This window comes from Nuphar pumila, chromosome 15 (genome assembly GCF_984573655.1).
Source record: "Nuphar pumila chromosome 15, dmNupPumi1.hap1.1, whole genome shotgun sequence".
In the NCBI taxonomy this organism is placed as follows: Eukaryota; Viridiplantae; Streptophyta; class Magnoliopsida; order Nymphaeales; family Nymphaeaceae; genus Nuphar; species Nuphar pumila.
The window spans coordinates 8,707,352-8,729,274 of record NC_143263.1 but is presented as its reverse complement, the minus strand read 5'-3'; the positions used below and the strand labels follow the sequence as shown (position 1 = coordinate 8,729,274).

At 36.0% G+C, this 21,923-nt stretch overlaps 1 protein-coding gene across 1 annotated transcript in view; it reads left to right on the top strand.

Moving 5' to 3' along the window:
- Nucleotides 1–21,923, top strand: part of FTSH12 (FTSH protease 12) — a 65,699-nt gene that overhangs the window by 10,125 nt on the left and 33,651 nt on the right. Inside the window, exons 5-9 of the mRNA XM_089988441.1 lie at nucleotides 6,525–6,802; nucleotides 7,051–7,128; nucleotides 7,231–7,473; nucleotides 7,569–7,709; nucleotides 7,841–8,008. Coding sequence (XP_089844567.1) covers nucleotides 6,525–6,802; nucleotides 7,051–7,128; nucleotides 7,231–7,473; nucleotides 7,569–7,709; nucleotides 7,841–8,008 — 908 coding nt within the window. The remainder of the gene's footprint in view (nucleotides 1–6,524; nucleotides 6,803–7,050; nucleotides 7,129–7,230; nucleotides 7,474–7,568; nucleotides 7,710–7,840; nucleotides 8,009–21,923) is intronic.

The following is a 21,923-nucleotide window of genomic DNA, read 5'->3' as shown; positions in this document are numbered from 1 at the left end:
TGCCCCTTACTTGGCTCAGCCAATTGTCGAACTCAGCTTGATCCATTCTTGTGTTACCCTGCCCGGCTCGGTCAAACCAAATTCATCTCGGTCTTCGCTTTTAGACCAATTTGGCTCAGTCAGCAAACTGAGCTTGGCTCAATTGAGCTTTACTATTCGCCTCTTGTACTGAGCCCGACTCGGTCCGGTCGGCTCGAACTAGGTTTGGGTTCGACCCTTGCTACACAAGCATCACTTATTCTGTTAAATTAAAATTTGTTTATCGTTCTTTCGCAGCATGATAAAAATGCCTTTTAGCATAACACATCGGCGCAACGGATGTGACATGCGCACCAAGGCACAAGCCCTTGAAAACCCATGCTCGGAATTGTTAGCGAGTCTGACCATCTTTGAGATAGGAAAAAGTTATATACAAGGACAAATGACAGAACACTTCTAACATATATATATATACATATACATATACATATACATATACATATACATATACATATACATATACATATACATATACATATACATATACATATACATATACATATATATGCTTTTAACTCAATTACGCAATTTTGCGTATTCTTGTCCATTTAAATTTATGTCATTTACTTTGCCACCGCGCTGTTACATGCACAAGCTACTGCTTATGCAATTTACTTAGCCGATGTACGGTTTCGTACATCGTGCACTGCTTACGCAATTTACTTAGCCAATGTACGATTGCGTACATTGTACATCACTTATGCAATTTATTTAGCTCGATGTGTGGTTTCACACATCGAGTCTTGCTTTATGTCATTTACATTGCCGCCGCGTTGTAATATGTACAGACTTATGTTTTGATATATATGTATTATGCCGCTGCGCTGTAATGTGCACAAGCTTATGTTTTGATATATATGTATTATATATACATATATATAACTTTGTAAAGTACGTAGTTTTGCATACTCCTGCCTACTTTGCTTTACGCTTGCATTTAAAGACGTAGAATTGTGCATACTCGCCAAGCCTTTAAAGAAAAAGGGGATTTCATGCGAGATTCCAATGCTTGTAATATTGGTTGTTTCGAAAAGCAAAAACCAAATATATGGGGGTTGCTTATTCGTAACCAAGTCTTTCCCTTAACCCTGCGTAGCCCTAAGTGGTACGTACGAGCCTTTTTTATAACCAAAATGTCTCAGATATCCCCGGCCTAAAGCACATGACTTTGAGATTTTCTAAACAAAGTTTGAGTTTTTTTCTAAAAAATCGATATCCCTTTCATTGTAGTGGTACTATCAAACATGCACGATATGTTAGTACTACGATTGGATGAGAGGTTTATGGTAACCTCGTAGCGTGCAAATGCACATTGATGAAAAGCAAATCACATACATAGTGATGATCACTTTCACATGCAAGATGCTCGAGTTGGTTTGAAAGACCAGGGCATGTCTAATTGAATTAAAATGGTTACGTCATTTTTTTTTCAACACAATAAAGTTGGGGTTTCTTTCTGAGAAATCGATACTCCTCTTATCGTAACGATACTATTAGATATGTGCGACATGTTAGTACTATGATGATTGGATGAGAGGTTTATGATAACCTTATAGCATGCAAATGCACAATGATGAAAAGAAAATCGCATAAATGGTGAAGATCGCCTTCACAGGCAAGATGCTCGAACTGGTTTGAAAGACCAGAGCATGTAGAATGAATCGTCAGTTAAAATAGAACTTGACATACCTTTTTGTCTCTTTGGTTCTGTTAAGAGAGATGATGTGATGGTACAAAAACTCTAATGGACAGGTTGTTAACAACTATGCTCCTCGAGTAGCAATTGAACTTGACGTTCCCGGTCATCGGAGTTAGGAGATTGCGCTACAAAAAATTATCTTAGGTGGTAGGTCCCAATGACTTCTGCAGAAGTACGGATGCATCCCCTTGAACAAGTGGCCTCTGGAGATTTCTTTCTCGGTTATTGGACGTCCCCTTACGAGCAGACTCAACTAGTTGTCTGGGGTATTAAAATACATGGAATAACAAACCCCTGGACAGTCTCAATTGTTTCTACGTTTTTCCTGTGCGTATCTTCAGGAGAGGTAATTATCGAAACAAAATTATCATGCTCATTTTGTTTATTCTGAACTGCACATCACGAAATGAACAATGTATATGTTAGTTTTGTTCTGAATTTTGATATCTATGCACCTACCAAATTTTTATAAGTCTTACCCATTTCATAGTTTCGAGTGATGATTAGGTCGGTATGACAAGCGATGACGTGATAATATCAAGATGAGACTCTTTCCCTGATGTTTCGTTCCTTAGGACATTTTTTGTAATTTGGTATAAGGGTTTATTTGAAATTCCAGTTTTTGTATAAACTTTAATTATTTAAAACTTCGTTTTGAATCTATTTTGTTTCAATGAATGTACGAAGTTACAAATCTGTTGTGTAAAGGAAGGTTCACCTGTAATGCGCCCAAGGTCCGTCGGCTTGTTATTTCAAATACCATTTTTCCGTTGAACTGCTATTTTAAACTCTGAAAAAGGATCGATTACAAAGCTTTTAAATTTTTTTTGAAAAGTTACAAGTCCGAGATTTTTGGGGCGTTACAGTTGTAAACAATATGAGTTGTCAGGTCAGAGACTGAACTTCTTGGTGTCGAAGGTCCATGCATGACTACACCAATCATGATGGTAGACTTGCTGGCACTACCATGGGTGTGGAAAAGTTGAACCATTATAACTATGATTATTGGTGTTCCTGCAATAAATTGTATTTTCTTGGTCAAGATTTGTGAGGTGTTGACAATAGTGGCACTACTGTGCCGACACTAACAAGTGTAGAGGCACTTTGTAAGTGGAAAAGTAACCAGGTAAAGCCCTGTTTATGATATTGGAGTATATTAGGGACACTGAAACTCCCAAAGCTTCTTGAGATGTCTTAGCAACTTTATTTATTGAGACAAATGATGCTCGACTTTAGTTTTTGGTGAACGAGCTAAGAATAATCACTCAATGCTTGATGTTAGTCAGCCAATACTTCATGAAAGTGAAGGCGTTACACTAAAAAATATCTCAGCTAGATTTATAGGCAAAGATCATCAATGTGAGAGTGAGGTGAATCATCATTAGAGGGCTGAATCTCGAGTACTTCATGACAATAGTTCGAGGCTTGCTGACCTAGCCATCTACTATAGAGTTGAAAAGTTTACTTGCAAATCAAGAGACTCTGGCCAAATAAACCATCAGTATGTCCATCAAAGAAGATGAAGAATCCCTTCTCAGCAAAAGGGAGAGAGTGATCTTGAAATTATGAAGCCAACAAGAGCAACCAAAAAGGGGGAGTTGTGCAAAGAAACTCCAGCAATCGCAGGCAACAGATGCATCATCAGAATGTCGAGCGCTACAACTGTGCAAGAAGGGCCACTATGTTCATAAATATCAAGCAAGAAGAAAGATTGCTGAAGGAAGCTCACTGATTGCATCTCGAGACCGAGATGAGAGTGAAGAGGTTTGAGATGTTGAAGCTTATGTTGCAATATTGTAGAAACTAGAAATGTATGTTGTCAAAGAAGATGAGATAGCTCTGACATCATTATCAGATATCAATGTGATCAATTACAATCATGATTAGATGATCGATTCAGGATGCTTGAACTATATGATGAGATATCAAAGAAAGTTCGAAAGCATGATTGAGTACAAAGGTGGAAAGGTCATTGTGATGGCAAATAATACAAGGTTACTAGTTACTGACTCTGGAAACACCATATGCATGCCTAAATTCAGTGATGATGAGGCTTAGTTATAACATGCATATCATGTGCCAGTATGAAGAAAAATTTAATTTCAATTGCTTTGATACCACTTGTTGAGTTGGTGGATCTTGCTCTAATATGTGCTCAGATACCACTTGTAGGATGGCTGGTCTAACGCTAAGTGGAATTTGGCAGAGCTTTTGCACTCTCTTATTTGGGTCCAACAAATATCCAATACCCTTTCTTTCTCTCTCTCTCTCTCTATATATATATATATATAACTAATCAACCAAAATAAAATATTAAAAAAACATGAAATATACTCGGCAAGCATAACTATACTATACTGAAGCTCAAGGCAATACCATTCATTCTAGAGCCCTATCATGCTGCATAGCATGGAGGGGTCATGCGTACTTATAAACATATGCAACCGACTCTGTATGGTCAGTTTTATTTTTAGCATGGCATGACCATGCTTACCACTACACAAAAACAAGTTGGCTTTGACATATCGATTGAAAACATATAAGACAGAAAAACAAAAAAACAAAAAAACAAAAAAAAAAAACAAAAAACCGACATGCAAGTCGGTGTTGCCCTTTGTATGGCACTAATTATGCGTTTTGGGCTAAATTTGTAAAAATTGTAGTGGAAGGAAAGTGGCTTGAACGATTCTTGAATGGAACCAAACCTACATCTAGGTTGGAAAGGCTAGATGTGAAGTTTGGAAGATAATAATGCACGAGTCAAGTCTTGGTTACTTGGGTCATTTGAGCAAGGAATAATCATTAACTTGACAAAGTTCTAGGACATAAAGGTGAATGAAATTTTGAAGTATATAAGTAGATTAACTAGGCAAAAAGTATTTAATTTTTCAAGAGCTAAGGTTATTGAGAGAAGAGAATAAGTCCAGTCACCATTTTATATGGAGATGCAACAATTAAGGAAGGCCATAGAAAATGTGGAGACAAATAGCAAAATGTAGAAAACTTAAAAGTGCAAAACTTGTTTGATTGAGAATAGAAAACACAGGCAATCGTGTGTAGTAGAGTTTCTTATGGCCTTGCATCTTGAACTTGATAATGTGAGAAGTGCTATACTTCATAGAGCCACTTTTTTCTTCTTCTTTAATACATGCCTTGGCTAAGCTCATGGCTGAAGAGGGTAAACTGGGTCTGAATTTCTTATGTCTGTGTTTCTTGAATTTGGTTTGTTTGGGACAAAGAAATTAATAGAATCATGAAAATAAGAAGGTAATCACGCCAACCATTTCCTTCTGAATCCTTATTTCATATCCCTTCATAAAGAGGTGATCATTGCTAAATTCTTTTCTTGGAAGGATACTGATTCTCCCTTTCATATCTGTTATCATTAGATTAACTCCAAGTCATTTTCATTAGTCCTCGCCACATACCTCCTCCCAAACAAACCCTAACAGATTTTGTGTTTGTGTTGCCAGATATAGCTTCATAGTGACAAATATCACGAGATTTATGAACATCTCACGATAATCGTGAGAAATTGCCTGAAAGTTTAAAACGGTAATTTCTGGCTAGATTTTCAAAATATCGCGAGATTTATGAAACATAAATACTGCGATTTAAACATGATATTTATATTTTAATCAGCTATTTATAGTAAAAAAATCATGTATTTTTTTAAATAATGTTTATTAATATTTTCTTATAAAAAATAACTTTTATGTTTTTTAATTTCTTTTTTTATTGATGAGATTTTGCTGAAAAAATGCGAGATTTATGAAAATTTTTCAAATTCTTGTGAGTTTTTGAAAAACGAGATTTTGCCATTTTTAACGTTTGTCACTATGATAGATATCACCAATATAGGTGGCTATACATTGGAAAACCCAAAGCCATTCAAGAGGCCTTAGCACTTTAAGTCAACCAAGCTCTGCTGAAGTCAATTAGTGTTTACTTGTAATTGATGATATGAATGTATAAATTATCAACACTAGTTGCAAGGAAGACCCTACAACCTTTATTGTTCGCTTGTCTGCTTATAAACCATGCTTCAATCTATTAAATTAGGTTGAGACAAGAGGATTAAAGAGCCTCCAAATATGATAAATGGACATTTAAATGTGTCAAACTGTAAAAAGCTGTCACGTAGGTGCAGGTGCAATATGACAATTTCAAAAAACATGGGTTGGGTGTGTGTATCTCTCTCTCTCTCTCTATATATATATATGTATGTATGTATGATTTAATCGGTCACAGACCTAGTTGCGGTCTAGGTTTAATCAGCCGAGCCTATATTTTAATTCCATTAGAATTGACTTAGATCAGTGTCAAACCCCAGGTTTGGACGCAGGTCTAATTTAGTCAAATCAGACCTGGGCCCAGAGTCCAGACTCAGATTTGAATTAGTCATTCAGACCTAGGTGCAGATCTAGGGTTGATTCAAATTAAATGAGACCTGGGTCCAAACCCAAGTTTCATTTAGTTTAATCAACTTGGGTCAACACTCGGGTTTGGCTTGTTGGAATTAGACTTGGACCCATATCTGATTTGGGTTAAATAAATCTAACACCTAGCTCCGTAGGGCTATTTTTTTTTGTTTTAATGCCTATTTTTCTGTTTGTGGTATTGTTGGTTTCTTCAGTTGTCTATGTGCGGAAATACATACATGTAACATGCATGCTGCATGAATGTAAAAGTGTATGTGTATTTGTGTGCATGTGCCTGCTACTGTTTGGTCTTGCAGTTTTAAAAGCATTCATCACATTCAATAGTACTTGTTTTTGTATTTTAGGGGATGATCAGAACAATCAAGAAACATGGCGTGAAAGGCTTGGAAAATGGAAAACGATTCTGGAAAATGAGAAGTTAAAGGAGCAACTTAGTTCATTAAATTCACAGTATGTAGTCGATTTTGATATGCAAGAAGTTAAAAAGAGTCTTCGTGAACAAGTGGCAGAAAAAGCATTTGACACGCAAGGAACTAGAGCTTTATGGATTTCCAAGAGATGGTGGCTCTATCGTCCAAAACTTCCTTACATGTTTTTCCTGGATAAGCTTAATTCTTCTGAGGTATAAGTGTCATCCTTTTCCTTTTTGAGAGAATTATAGATTATCAATATGACATGTTAAGTATGCTTATAGAAATACGCAGTTCTGCAGGCCCTTTTTTTGGGTTGTACTTGATATTTTTTCTATTAGTCATATAAACTCTATGCGGATTGCCTTCTTTTGTTGTGATTGTTTTATATATCTTTGCAGTGTTAGTTAAAATGTGGTCCAGGGACTCACAATCTAGGCAATGTTTCTTACCTTTGCAGGTTGCAGCTGTTGTCTTTTCCGAGGATCTCAAGAGATTATATGTAACAATGAAGGAGGGGTTTCCATTAGAATATGTTGTAAGTTCAATAGAACATTCTTTTTTTTTTTTCTGTGTAACCTGGAACTAAAGAACGTTATGCTTGGAAAATATATGGTTGAGACATTTTAAATTTTCATAGGTTGATATACCCCTTGATCCTCACCTTTTTGAGACGATCTCATATTCTGGAGTTGAAGTCGATCTTCTTCAGAAAACTCAATTTCATTACCTTCTCCGTGTGGTGATTGCATTGGCACCTGGGCTGCTGATTTTGTGGTTTATAAGAGAAGTGATGATGCTTTTGCATGTTACTTCTCGGCGCCATCTTTATAAAAAACATCGCCAACTTCAGGACTTGGCATATGCTGAAAACTTTATTTTGGTATGTTCTATATTTTAAAATCAGATATTGGATGCTGTATTAAGATCAACTTTTTGCCTGGTAAACCTGTCTCTGATTATTTGACATTTATTCAGCCTATAGAAGGTACTGATGAAATGAAATCAATGTACCGAGAAGTCATATTAGGTGGGGACGTATGGGATCTTCTGGATGAGTTAATGATATACATGGGCAACCCGATGCAATACTATGAGAAAGAAGTGAAATTTGTTCGGGTAGTATTTTCTTAATTTATTTGTTGTTGCCATTAACATACTAGTTGTATTGTCATACATTTTAGGGGCATGTTTTGATTTTCGGGTTCATTTTCTTTCTTGAATTCCTAAATTGTTTTCTTGCTTGGCAGGGAGTTCTTCTCTCTGGACCACCGGGGACAGGAAAGACACTTTTTGCACGTACTCTGGCAAAGGAAAGCGGGCTTCCTTTTGTCTTTGCCTCTGGTGCAGAGTTCAATAACAGTGAGAAGAGTGGTGCTGCAAGAATTAATGAAATATTTTCCATGGCTAGGAGAAATGTAGGCTTGTTTACTCTTGATGCTGCATGTTGTTTATTATGGTTATATTGATATTTTTAGCAATTATGGATTTCACAACCTGTATTGATTGCTATGGTTAGAGAGATGCACCAAAGAAACATGTCAATTTATTTGATATGGAATTGCTAAGCCATCTACTTTAGAACAACCCATGACGACTAGCTTTATGCACCTATATTCAGATCCACAAGTTAGACAAAACATCAACTGATGTGCATATGAATGTTTTTAAAACTTGGAATCACATGAAATTCAGCTTAGGGAACAATGTGATGTTTTCTTTCTTTCTCTTTTTCTTTTGCTGTTGTTGTTATAATTACTGTATGTCTTCTGCATGCGTGCCTTCATGTATTGCTCATATATTTGCACATGCGGTGTGCCTACATGCACAAGCATTTGCACACAAGTCTGTCTCTGTGCAAGCATGCATGTTCATACATATTCCTACTTAGCAAACTGTGTATCTGGACATAATGCAAGGTCAACCCTGATCAAAACAACTCAGCAATTGTGTCTTCAGATGATTCAGTTAATAAAATGGTAGATGGAAAGATAATATAACTGACATTGATAAGGAATGTGAAATATTGAGAAGCAGAAGAAGAGGTTATTGTTGCGAATTGTTCTCAAAAGATGGGATGAAGCGAGGGACAAATCAGTAGGAAAAAGAGGGGAATTATATGGTAAATCGATGGTGGATGGACTAAGCTATGTTTAACAAATGGATGAACTTATGACACACTTTGCTTGCACATTGTTTGCTGATTTGCATAAGATATGAGGTCATCGTGTCCCTGTGAAGAGAAGATATGGAAGTTGCAATTCAATGCTATCAAAGTCAGAGCAGGGGAATATCTCTTACTAATTTTTAGACCTCAAAAGGTTGCAGTAGTCCTTCCTGATGTGGATGTACAATTGTTTTTGATGTTATGCATTAAGGCCTTTATAGCATATATTGTTAATCTGAGCAGTATTCTTATTCAGCACATAACTGAGCAAGTGTTCTCACCATAAACAACGCAAAAAAATAATCTAGAGATGAGCGCATTGTTAACATACAGAAGTTCTGTAATTTGGAAACTTCTGTCATCATCTCTGTGTAGGCTATTTTTTCTTAGGTAGTTCCGTCTTTGATGTAAACTTGTTGATCCTGCACTAATAATGATCTATGTGTGAAAATCTCTATAAAAAGAGATTTTGTGTATAAACACTAGAAACACAAAGTGTGCACAAAGGCATAAAAGGAGAACTCTCACAAGTGCACAAAGGCACGGATACAAATGCACATACGTAAAAAATATATCAACTTCAATATCTTGGGTCCCAAAAGGGGCTTTACAAAAGTGTAAGTTAAAGGGGGTAACACCCCATATTTATAATACAAGGGAGAGAGGGAATGAGGGAGTGTTGGGCTCCCAACGTCTCTAAATAGAGCTGTAGTCCAACAACTCTCTCTACTTTATACTTTTTGACTTTGGTCAAAAAAACATAAAGCCAAATAAGTCCAAAAAGAAACTAAAAAAGAAAAAAGAAACCTAACCTAGTTAAATAAACTAACCTAATCCTAACTAAACTTAAAAGTAAACTAAAACTATGAGATTACATATTAAATTATGTTACTTTATTTAACACCCCCCCCTCAAACTTAGGGTGACATAACCAAAAGTTTGCCAAGAAGGAAGATAAATCTTAGAGAGCACAACGCTTTGGTGAAGAAGTCTGTTAGTTGGTATTCTGATGTAACATATGGAAGGTCTATGGTTCTTCTTAAGTATTCTTCACGAACATAGTGGCAGTCCATCTCAATATGTTTTATGCGCTCATGAAATGTGTGATTTTTGGCAATGTAAATTGCACTTTTATTATCACAACATAGTTTTGTGGGCCCTTGAACTTGAATATTCATGTCTCCAGCAAGTTGCGAATCTAAACAATCTCCATGGTAGTAGATGCCATGGTTCTATATTCGGCTTCTGTGGATGAAGGTGAGACTTTATGTTGTTTTTTTGCATCTCTAAGAAATTAAAGATTCCCCTAAAAAAATACAAAAACCAGTGGTGGAGTGATGGTTATTTGGGTCACCTCTCCAATCAGAGTCAGTATAAGCAATTAAATTCAATTCAGAAGAAAAAGATAAAAATACCCCATTGTTTACTGTACCCTTTATGTATCTGATGATGCGGAGAATGACGCTCATATGAACTGTAGTAGGTGCATGCTGAAACTGACTAGCAACATGTACTGCATGAGAAATATCAGGCCTCGTAATGTTGAGATACGTTAAAGATCCAACCAGTTGCCGGTAAGGTGTGGGATCTTTTAGGAGAATCCCATCATCAATCTTCATCTTTGAACCTACTATTTTAGGAGTTTCACAGACCTTGTCATCTGTGATTCCTGATCTGTCAAGAATCTCACAAGCAAGTTTAGTTTGAGACAAAAAATAGTCTCGGTGAGAATATGCAACCTTAATTCCCAAAAAATATATCAGAAATCCTAAGTCTGACATTTCAAATCTTGAAGTCAAGATAAATTTAATGCTCTTGATTCCTTTGACATCATCACCTGTTATTAGCATATCATCAACATATAACAACAATATAACAATCCCTGCATCAGATTTCTTAACAAACAATGCAGTGTCAGTATAGCATGAAGTAAAACCATTTTCGGTCATTACATTGTTAAACCTATCGTGCCAAGCCTTGAGAGCTTGTTTCAAGCCATAAAAAGCTTTACGAACACGAAAAACTTTATTTTTAGGAATTTCCATACCAGGTGGAGCACCCATGTAGACTTCTTCATTAAGATCACCATTTAGAAATGCATTTTTGACATCCATTTGATAAATATTTCATTTTCTAATGGAAGCAATGGTGATCAGACATCTGACAGTAACCATACGAGCTACTGGAGCAAATGTCTCTTCATAGTCAATCCCGTATTCTTGACTATACCCTTTAGCTACAAGATGAGCTTTATACATCTCAAGAGATCCATCACTCTTGGTTTTGACTTTGAACACCCATCGACATCCTATAGTTTTCTTTCCACCAGAAAGCGTTTGAAATTCCCAAGTGTTGGCTTTCCTATGCGATTTGAGTTCATTCTCCATGGCTTCTCTCCATTCAATACATCTTTTGACATCTTCAAAATTTTTCGGTTCAAAATATGAGTGAATGACACTTAAGCAACCCGGTATTTAGGAGAGAAAGAATCAAAAGATACAAATCTAGAGGGAGTTCTTCTAGGGTTTGAATCATGTGGGAGGATAGATTCGCTAGGTTCACTATATTGCTCAATAGCACTTGTAAAGGTTCATCTATCTCTATGAGTATAGATGATAGGGTCTCTAGTTATATTTTCTTCTTGAGAGGTAGTAGGGCCAGAGTTATTGTTGATTTCAACCACTTCATTGTCAATGTTATATGTTGATTCATCATCACTAGAGATATCATCATCTTTAGATAAAAGATCAAAGAGAAAGGAATAATTGACATTTTCTAAATGAGATTCATTCTTTTCAAAACTACTATCATTTTCCAAAAATGTTACATTACTTGAGACATGTAACTTATCATTTTTAGTATCATAACATCGAAATCCTTTTTGGGTTTCGGAGTAGCCAAGAAAAGCACAAGGAATGACTTTATGTGAAAGTTTATCATTCTTATCTGTAAGGACAAAGCACTTACAACAAAAAACTCTCACTCTATTATAATTGGGTTCTTTTTCATATAGAGTTTCGAAAGGAGAGATTTTATCTAAATTTTTGGATGGAAGACGATTAATAAGATAAACTGAAGCAAGAGCCGCTTCAGCCTAATTTTTTTTTGGAATACTTTGGGAAATAAGAAGGGTTCTAGTGGTTTCAATGATATGCCTATGCTTTCTTTCGGCTAACCCATTTTGTTGTGGGGTCTTAGGACACGATCTTTAATAGACAATACCATAGTCTTCAAGATATTCTTTAAATTCATTGGAAAGATATTCGGCTTCGGAATTGGTCCTAAAAATCTTTAAATTACTATTAAATTGATTCTTAATTATCATATGATATGATTTTAAACATGAAAACACTTTGTGCTTATGTTTAAAGAAATATATCAAACAATATCGAGAAAAATCATTCACAAAAATCACATAGTAGGCAAAGCCTCCCTTGGATATGACGGGTGCTGGTCCCCAAACATCTGAATGAACAATTTCAAAAGGTTTTGTAGTAAACATAGATCTTTGTTCAAAAGGCATACTTCTCATTTTTTCAAGAATGCAATCATTACAAGATAAAGTATTTTTACAAAGATTTTTAATAAAATGCAAATAGAATAACTTGGTGATGTTGGGATGACCAAGTCTTTTGTGCCAAACATTTATGTCTTTATGTTGGGTCACATTACAAAAAGGGGTTTTAGGGATTTGAAGAGAATCCACATAGTACAAGTCTCCTTTCCTAGAGCTTTCCCCAATCAACTTCCCGGACCGGTGATCCTGTATTAAACACTTATTAGATGAAAATTGAATGTCATATCTAAGGTCCGAGAGTTAGAGACGGAAAGTAAGTTTAAATTCAATTTAGGTATAAATCTAATTTTGAGAATAAAGAAATTTTGAGTTTCAAAGTTTTCAATCCCCTTAATTTCAAGAGAAGTGTCATCCGCGGTTGAAACAAAAGATGATGACAAACTTTTAGAATATTCGGAAAAAGAAGAGATATTTGGAGACATATGAAAAGATGCACCCGAATCTAAAAGCCAAGAAGTTTTAGCTGGAGGAGAAGGAGTGGATACAACGGCACCGAAAATAGCTCCCTTAATAAGGGGTTGAAGAGCTTCCATAATTTGATTTAGAGAGGGAGCTCCACTTGTAGATTCCTCTTTTTGTGGTTGAGATGTGGTTGCCATTACAAGTAGTTTCTTCCATTTAGGACAAACCGGTTTGATGTGACCGGGTTCCTTGCAAAAGTGGCACACAATTTTGCTATTGTCCCTTCTTCCGCCTTGACCACCATTGTATCCTTGATTTTGGTTTTTAAAGTGAGGAGGTTTAAATGTCCTCAAGTTGTTGTCGGGCCTAGACATGACATTAGCTCCATCACATTCATCTTGATTTGTGGGCATTGCAAGAACACTTGGATTTTGCTTGCTAATGCTCATACGAGTTTCCTCTCCACTTAACTTGGTAATAACATCTTCAATGGAAGGAGATGTAAAAGGAGATAGAAGAGAGGACTGAATTTGTTCAAATTCGGGTCGAAGACTATTTAGAAAGTTAAAGAAGTGATCTTCCTCTAATTGCTTGTATCTAAGTTCAATAGCTTCACCACTCCACTTGGGCTCAAGCATGGAAAACTCATCCCAAATAGAGGATAATTCGGCAAAGTGTTAAAATGTAAAACTGTACATATATGTATATATAATAATATTATATATATATATAAATACATTTTTAATTTCTTTCTTTTCTGTATTTTTTTCCTTTATTTTTATTTTTTGTCTTTATGTCATCTAGTTCAGTTTGAACTAGAATGACTGTTGCTAGTCAAGTCCTGTCCAGACTTGACTAGCAATAGAGCTGTTGGACTGACACAGTCCAACAGCTCTAAATAGAGCTGTTGGACTGTGCCCAACAGCTCTATTGAGTCCTCTTTCAGCTGTGTATATAAAGGGGTGCAGCCCCTCTTGTATTTTACTCCAATGCTTCTTAAGCAATTGGTTTTTCATATCAATAAAGAATACATTTTTATTTTTATTTTGTTTCCAATTATACCCTTTTTAAGGGTTATGCTTTAGTGTCATTCTTGACACTTGCTCTTGTTAATCAAAGCTCGTGTTTCGAAGATCCCCATTTCATTTCATGGTATCAGAGCCGCGGAAGTACTAAATCTTGAGGAAAAGTTGCCTCGGTTTCCGTGCCCGTTTGCAAAAGTGTTCGCCACTTGAAGAGAAGTGTTTTATCACTTCATTGGAGAAGATTTCACATCTTGTTGTATTGTTTTTTTTTTTTTTTCTTTCTCATTTTCCTTCTTGTTTCTCTTCTATCCCTATTCTTTCTCTCCTTGTAATCGATGGATGACAATGATAAAGTCACCATCATGCCTATGAAACTAAGCGATACGAACTATGTAACATGGGCTTCAATCATGAAGCGCCATATATGGGGAAAAGGCTTATGGGGGATTGTGGATGGTTCCGATTCGGAACCTAAGCTATCTCTTACTAAAAAGGAGGGAGATAAAGACGTCCCTCTATCGGAAGAAGAGAAAATCAAGGCTATTGCCTCATACGAGAAGAAATGGAAAGAATGGAGAATATCTCATGCGAAGATAATGTCATGGCTTATCAATAGCGTTGACATTAAAAAATGCTCAAGTCTTGCCAAATTTGATCATGCCGATAAGGCATGGGAATACCTTAAGAATATGTATTCCCTTAAAGATATTGCACACGTGTGCAACCTCCAAGAAAAAGTTCGAATGATGACACAAGGAGACAAAACTATTCGTGAATATTACAATGGGTTGTCCGAACTTTGGGAAGAACTTTCCCTTTAGAACCAAAGTGGCATTGTGCCGAAGACATCGAGCTTCGTCAGAAACAACTCGATGTTGAACATTTTTACCAGTTTATCACTGGATTAAGGCCGGAATTTGAAACCACTAAATCGGCCCTACTTCACCGGGGAAAAATTCCTTCTATTGTTGAAACTATTGAAGAGTTAACAATGGAAGAAAATCGTCTTCGGAAAGGTTCTTTAAAAATTGAAGATGATTCCGTTTTAGCCGTGTCTAGACCAGAGAATCATGTTCGATCATATAGGCCTCCTCACTTTAACCGACAAAATGGTGACTATGATAAGAAGAAAGTTATTTGTCATCACTATCATGAACCGGGACACTACAGGCCACAATGTCCCAAACTTAAGGAGCTGAGAGAAAAAAGAGCTGCAATTGCTGGATCAGAGCCTAAAGATCAGGATGCACCAGTTTCCCTGGCCCAACTAATGGAGATCCTTCAGCCTCTCATCAAAGGTGCCTCTTCCTCATCTGAAGCTTCAACCGGCGCAGCAGCCTCATCTTTTTCTGATTTAGGTAAAATTTCTTGGCTTCTTGACTCTGGTGCATCTTTTCATATGACCCCAAATAATCGAAGTCTATCCAAATGTGTTAAAAATAAAACAAGTGTGTCAAAGGTCTTTACTGCTGATGGGACTTCTCTTGAAATAGAAGGAATAGGAGATTTTGAAAAAATTTATAAAACAAAAATTTTTTTTATTCCAGAAATTAGACATGTTCCCAAATTAAATTTAAATCTTTTATCTGTATCTCAAATTTCTGATTATGGGTGTAATATTTCTTTTTCTTCTCATGGTTGTTGGGTACAGGATCGCCAGTCAGGCAAGCTGATTGGGGAAGGCCATAGAGAAGGAGGACTCTATTACATGGATTTTTTGGAAATGCCGAAGAAAGCTTTTTGTTATAATATTCAAAAAATAGAGTTGGAACTGTGGCATAAGAGACTTGGTCACCCACATATAGCCAAAATCCAACATTTTCCAAATCTAGGGAAATTTTGTAACTCTGAATCATTTGATTGTAAAGATTGTATTCTCGGCAAAATGAAAAGATTACCATTTCAGAACAGAACCTTTTTCTCTTCAAGACCACTTGAATTAATACACTCGGATGTTTGGGGTCCTGCACCAGTAATTTCTAAAGGAGGATTTGTTTACTATGTTATTTTTGTCGATGATTTCTCCCGACATACGTGGATGTACTTTCTCAAACATAAGTCTGAAGTATTTTCATACTTTCAAACTTTTCATAATATGGTTAAAAACAAATTTCAAAATTATATTACTATTTTTCGCACAGATTCAGGGGGAGAGTTTTTATCTACAGATTTTCAAAATTATCTTAAATTGCATGGCATCACACATCAAAGATCTTGTCCTTATACACCTCAACAAAATGGACTGGCAGAACGAAAACATCGCCATATTATAGAAACCACTAGAACTTTATTAATAGCAAATCAAGTCCCTAAAGACTTTTGGGCAGAAGCTGCCTTAACTGCCACCTATCTCATTAATAGGATGCCATCTTCTTCGTTACAAAATATCACTCCCATTGAAAAACTTATGAACATTTCTCCAAACTACTCTAGATTAAGAATATTTGGGTGCAAATGTTTCATATTTACTGACAAAAATGATAAACTTTCCCCTCGTGCGATTCCCTGTGCCTTTTTAGGATATGCTGAAAACCAGAAAGGTTATAGATGTTTTGACTTCAAAAATAATAAACTATGTGTCTAGAAATGTTTCCTTTCTTGAAAAGGAGAGCTTCTTTGATTTTAGAAAATTAAAAGACGTCACTGAGTACTCCTTTTTGCTAGATCTAACATCAACATCTGATGAATATGACCTTGATTGTAACTTTGATGATGATCCAAGAATTATTGATCTTAATGTTGAAAATGAAGAAGTTCATAGAGATACTAGTATTCAATATTCCAGGCGACAAGAGTCTAATACTCCATGTGCACTTGAGAAATATTCTAACATTCCAACTAGACAATCATCCCGAATCTCGAGGCCTCCAGAAAAGTTTGTATCATACGAGTCTTTCTCACCCACATATAGGGCAGTTATTGCATTAATTCACTCATATGAAGAACCATCCACATATTTTCAAGCAAAAAATGATATCAAATGGATAGAAGCCATGAAAGCTGAATTAGATGCACTTGAAAAGGCTTCTACATGGAATATTCAAGATCTTCCTCCAGGGAAGAAAACTATAGGATGTCGATGGGTTTATAAAATTAAAACCAAGAGTGATGGTACTCTTGAAAGATATAAAGCCCGTTTAGTAGCCAAAGGTTATGCCCAAGAATATGGGATTGATTATGAAGAAACCTTTGCTCCGGTGGCTCGTATGACTACTGTCCGAACCTTAATTGCCTTAGCTTCTATCAAAAAATGGTCTATTTTTCAAATGGATGTCAAAAATGCTTTTTTTAAATGGAAAGCTAGTTGAAGAAGTATATATGGAACCCCCTCTTGGTCTAAGTATTCCTAAGGGTAAAGTCCTTCGCTTAGAAAAAGCTCTTTATGGACTTAAACAAGCACCAAAAGCTTGGTATGATAGGTTTAGTCGTGTTATGATTGATATTGGTTTTCAATTCTGTTTAACTGACACTGTTTTGTTTATTAAGAATTCTGATGCAGGGATCATTGTGCTTCTTCTCTATGTGGATGATATAATCATCACCGGAAGCGATAAACAGGGAGTTGAAACAATCAAAACACTTCTTAAATCTCATTTTGAAATGACTGATTTGGGCTTGTTGAGATATTTTTTAGGCATTGAAGTTGCTTATTCTCCTAGAGGATATTTATTATCTCAGACTAAATTTGCTTTTGATATTGTTTTCAGGTCTGGTATTACTGATGATAAGAAAGTTGACACTCCAGAAGTTGTTAATGTTAAAATGAAGATTGATGATGGAGAACTTCTTGCAGACCCTACTCCTTACAGACAGTTTGTCGGGGCACTTTCCTATCTATCCATTACCAGACCAGATATAGCACATGCTGTTCATACAGCAAGTCAATTTCAACATGCTCCTACTTCTGTTTATATGGGAGCAGTCATGCGTATTATCAGATATATCAAGTCCTCTCTTTCACGAGGACTTTTCTTATCTTCCTCCTCTTCTCTTGATTTAATTGCATATACTGATGCTGATTGGGGAGGTGATCCCAATAACAGACACTCAACCACTGGCTTTTGTGTCTTTTTAGGGGAATCATTAATCTCGTGGAGGTGTAAAAAGCAGCAGAAGGTATCTCTCTCATCCACCGAAGCTGAATACAGAGCCATGGCAACCACGACCATGGAAGTAGTTTGGCTCCGACGACTGCTTGCTGACATGGGAGTTGAAGCAACAAAGGCTTCACAAATGTGTTGTGACAACAAAAGTGCGATCTACATTGCCAGTAACAGAACATTCCACGAACGCACCAAACACATCGAAATGGATTGTCACTACGTCAGAGAGGAATATCTACACGGGATAATTGATCTGCCATATGTCACTTCAGAATATCAGTTAGCAGACCTCTTTACAAAGCCTCTCGCTGCTCCCCGATTTCACTTTCTCTTAGACAAACTTTCGCTCATTGTACCGTAAGTTTGAGGGGGAGTGTTAAAATGTAAAACTGTACATATATGTATATATAATAATATTATATATATATATATATATATAAAAATACATTTTTAATTTCTTTCTTTTCTGTATTTTTTTTCCTTTATTTTTATTTTTTGTCTTTATGTCATCTAGTTCAGTTTGAACTAGAATGACTGTTGCTAGTCAAGTCCTGTCCAGACTTGACTAGCAATAGAGCTGTTGGACTGACACAGTCCAACAGCTCTTAATAGAGCTGTTGGACTGTGCCCAACAGCTCTATTGAGTCCTCTTTTAGCTGTGTATATAAAGGGGTGCAGCCCCTCTTGTATTTTACTCCAATGCTTCTTAAGCAATTGGTTTTTCATATCAATAAAGAATACATTTTTATTTTTATTTTGTTTCCAATTATACCCTTTTTAAGGGTTATGCTTTAGTGTCATTCTTGACACTTGCTCTTGTTAATCAAAGCTCGTGTTTCGAAGATCCCCATTTCATTTCACAAAGTACTTACAAATAGACATCTCTTTTTGTTGTAGGGTCAAGGCCCTCTACTTGTGAGATAAGTCTCGTGAAGTATACATCTTCTCAAGATAATGCCAAGCTTCGGAGGTTTTCTTGAATTTGATGATATTGGCATTGATATTGGTTTCAACGGATGAGAAGATCCAAGATAGGATATTGAAGTTTCTCATTTCCCATTCCTAATGTTTCTTTGAATATAAAAATACGTACCACAAAGAGATTTTAACTCTTACTTGTAGTAATCTTTTAAAATATTTGATGAAGAGAAGTCCGTAAAAGTATCTTCAACAAGATACTAAGATCAAGACCTTAATATTCTTGATAATAAACTTGGCACACATGCACAATAAGAACACTTTAGAACACTTGTGCACAAAAGCACAACTCACAAAATCTTACAAATCATAATGGCATAAAAATATTGGAATCACTTTATTGAGCACTTGGGCTTTGACTCAAAGCCTTGAGAACACACAAGGGGGAATAACCCTATTTATACACAAAGGGAAGCCATGGAGGGGCTCCCAATATGATAGTTGGGACCCCTCCAACGGTTATAATTATAACCCTTGGAAGGGCCCAACGATCATGTTGGGTGGGCCCCTCCATGCGCCAAAAGGAAAAAAGAAGGAATAAAAAAAGAGAAAAAAGAAAAAAAAAGAGAAAAAAGAAAGGAAAAAAATACATATATATTCTAAAAAGAATATGTGTAAAATGACGAGTATACCCCTACGACTAAGGTGAAATAAACATATATATTTTATATATATATATATATATAATAGGTAGATCCATATAGATATATTATATATATGTATTACCTTATATATATAATATATATTAGATTACATGATTAAATTACATAATTTAACACCCCCCTCAAACTTAGGGCAAGATGATCGAAAGTTTGTCAAGGAGAAAGTTGAATCGTGGAGCACACATTGCTTTGGTGAAGAAATCTGCCAACTGATATTCTGAAATGATATATGGAAGATCAATGACTCCTTTCAGGTAGGCTTCACGAACATAGTGACAGTCCATTTCAATGTGCTTAGTCCGCTCGTGGAAGGTATGATTTTTGGCAATATAAATTGCACTCTTGTTGTCACAACATAACTTAGTGGGTCCTTCTAATGTGATTCCCATGTATTCTAGAAGCTGATGAATCCATACAATTTTCATGGTAGTAGTTGTCATGGCACGATATTCAGCTTCGATTGAAGATAGAGAAACTTTTTGTTGTTTCTTACATCTCCACGGCATCAGTGAATCACCCAAAAATACACAAAAACCAGTGGTAGGGTGACAGTTATTTGGGTCACCTCCCTAATCAGAGTTAGTATAAGCAATTAATTTTAAAACAGACGAAGATGATATCAATACTTCTTTATTTACAGTACCCTTAATGTATCTTACGACTCGTAAGATAACACTCATGTGGACGGATGTTGGTGCATGCTGGAACTGACTTGCAGTATGCACTGCATGAGAGATATCTGGTCTGGTAATACTCAGATACATCAACGATCCTACAAGCTGTCTATAGGGAGTAGGATCGGAGAGAAGAACACCATCATCAATCTTCATTTTAGCTCCTACTATAGCAAGAGTTTTACAAACCTTATCATCTGTAATACTTGACCTGTCAATAATCTCAGATGTAAGCTTAGTTTGAGACAAAAAATACCCTTTATGAGAGTATGCTACTTTAATACCAAAAAAATAAGTTAGAAAGTCAGACATTTCAAACCTATCCTTTAAAATTGTTTTTATGCTTTTAATTCCTTTAGAATCGCTTCCGGTTATAAGCATGTCATCCACGTATAGAAGTAAAATAACAATCCCTGTATTGGATTTTCTAACAAACAAAGCAGTATCAGTAAAACAGGATAAAAAACCATTTTCTAACATTACGTAGTTAAACCTATCATACCAAGCCTTGGGGGCTTGTTTCAAACCATAAAGTGCTTTTCGAAGGCGAATCACTTTTCCTTTTGGAGACTTTATTCCAGAAGGAGCATCCATATATACTTCTTCATTTAGATCTTCGTTTAGAAATGCATTCTTAACATCCATTTGATAGATGTTCCACTTGTTGATCGAGGCAACGGTTATAAGACATCTGACAACGACCATTCGAGCTACCGGGGCAAAGGTTTCTTCATAATCAATCTCATATTCTTGACTATATCCTTTAGCAACTAAACGAGCCTTGTATCTCTCGTAGAACCCATCACTCTTAGTCTCAACCTTAAACACCCATCTAACCCTATTGCTTTCTTACCTTTAGGAAGGTCTTGAAATTCCTATGTCTTGGCTCTTCTTAGAGCTTCGAGCTCATTATCCATTGCGACTATCCATTCAGGACATTTCCGTGCTTCCTCGAAGTTTCTAGGTTCTATGTAAGAATGAATGACGCTTAGACAGACTCTATGTTTAGGTGAAAAAGACTCATATGAGATGAACCTAGAAGGGGCTTTTCTATGTCTTTCGGTCCTACGAAGGTTTTCCTCACTTTGAGGAGCAGTTCCACTAACATCATCATATCTTTTGAGGGCACTTCTGAAAGTATTTCTATCTCTATGAGTGTAGGTTATGGGATCTCTATGCGGTTCCTCGTTGATATGTTGATGAAATGAAGAGGACACAAGACTGATTTCATTATCACTTGAGTCATTCTGATTGAACTCATCATCACTGGTTTCATCACCTTTAGTTAACAAATCAAACAATAAAGAATAGTTTACATTCTCGTCATTAGATTCAAATTTTTCGAAACCACTTAGATTTTCTAAAAATCTTACATTTCTGGAAACATATAGTTTATCATTTTTAATATCATAACACCGAAAACCCTTTTGAGTTTCAGAATAACCAAGAAAGGCACAAGGAATGGCCTTGGAGGAGAGTTTGTCATTTTTATCAGTAAGGACAAAACATTTGCATCCAAAAACCCTTAACCTGCTATAATCAGGTTCTTTTTTGTACAATTTTTCAAATGGGGAAACCTTGTTCAAAATTTTTGATGGGAGTCTATTTATGAGATAGACCGATGTAAGGGCTACCTCAGCCCAAAGTCTTTTCAGAATATTCTGTGAAATGAGCAAGGTTCTAGTTGTTTCAATGATATGCCTATGTTTTCGTTCAGCCAACCCATTTTGTTGTGGGGTTTTTGG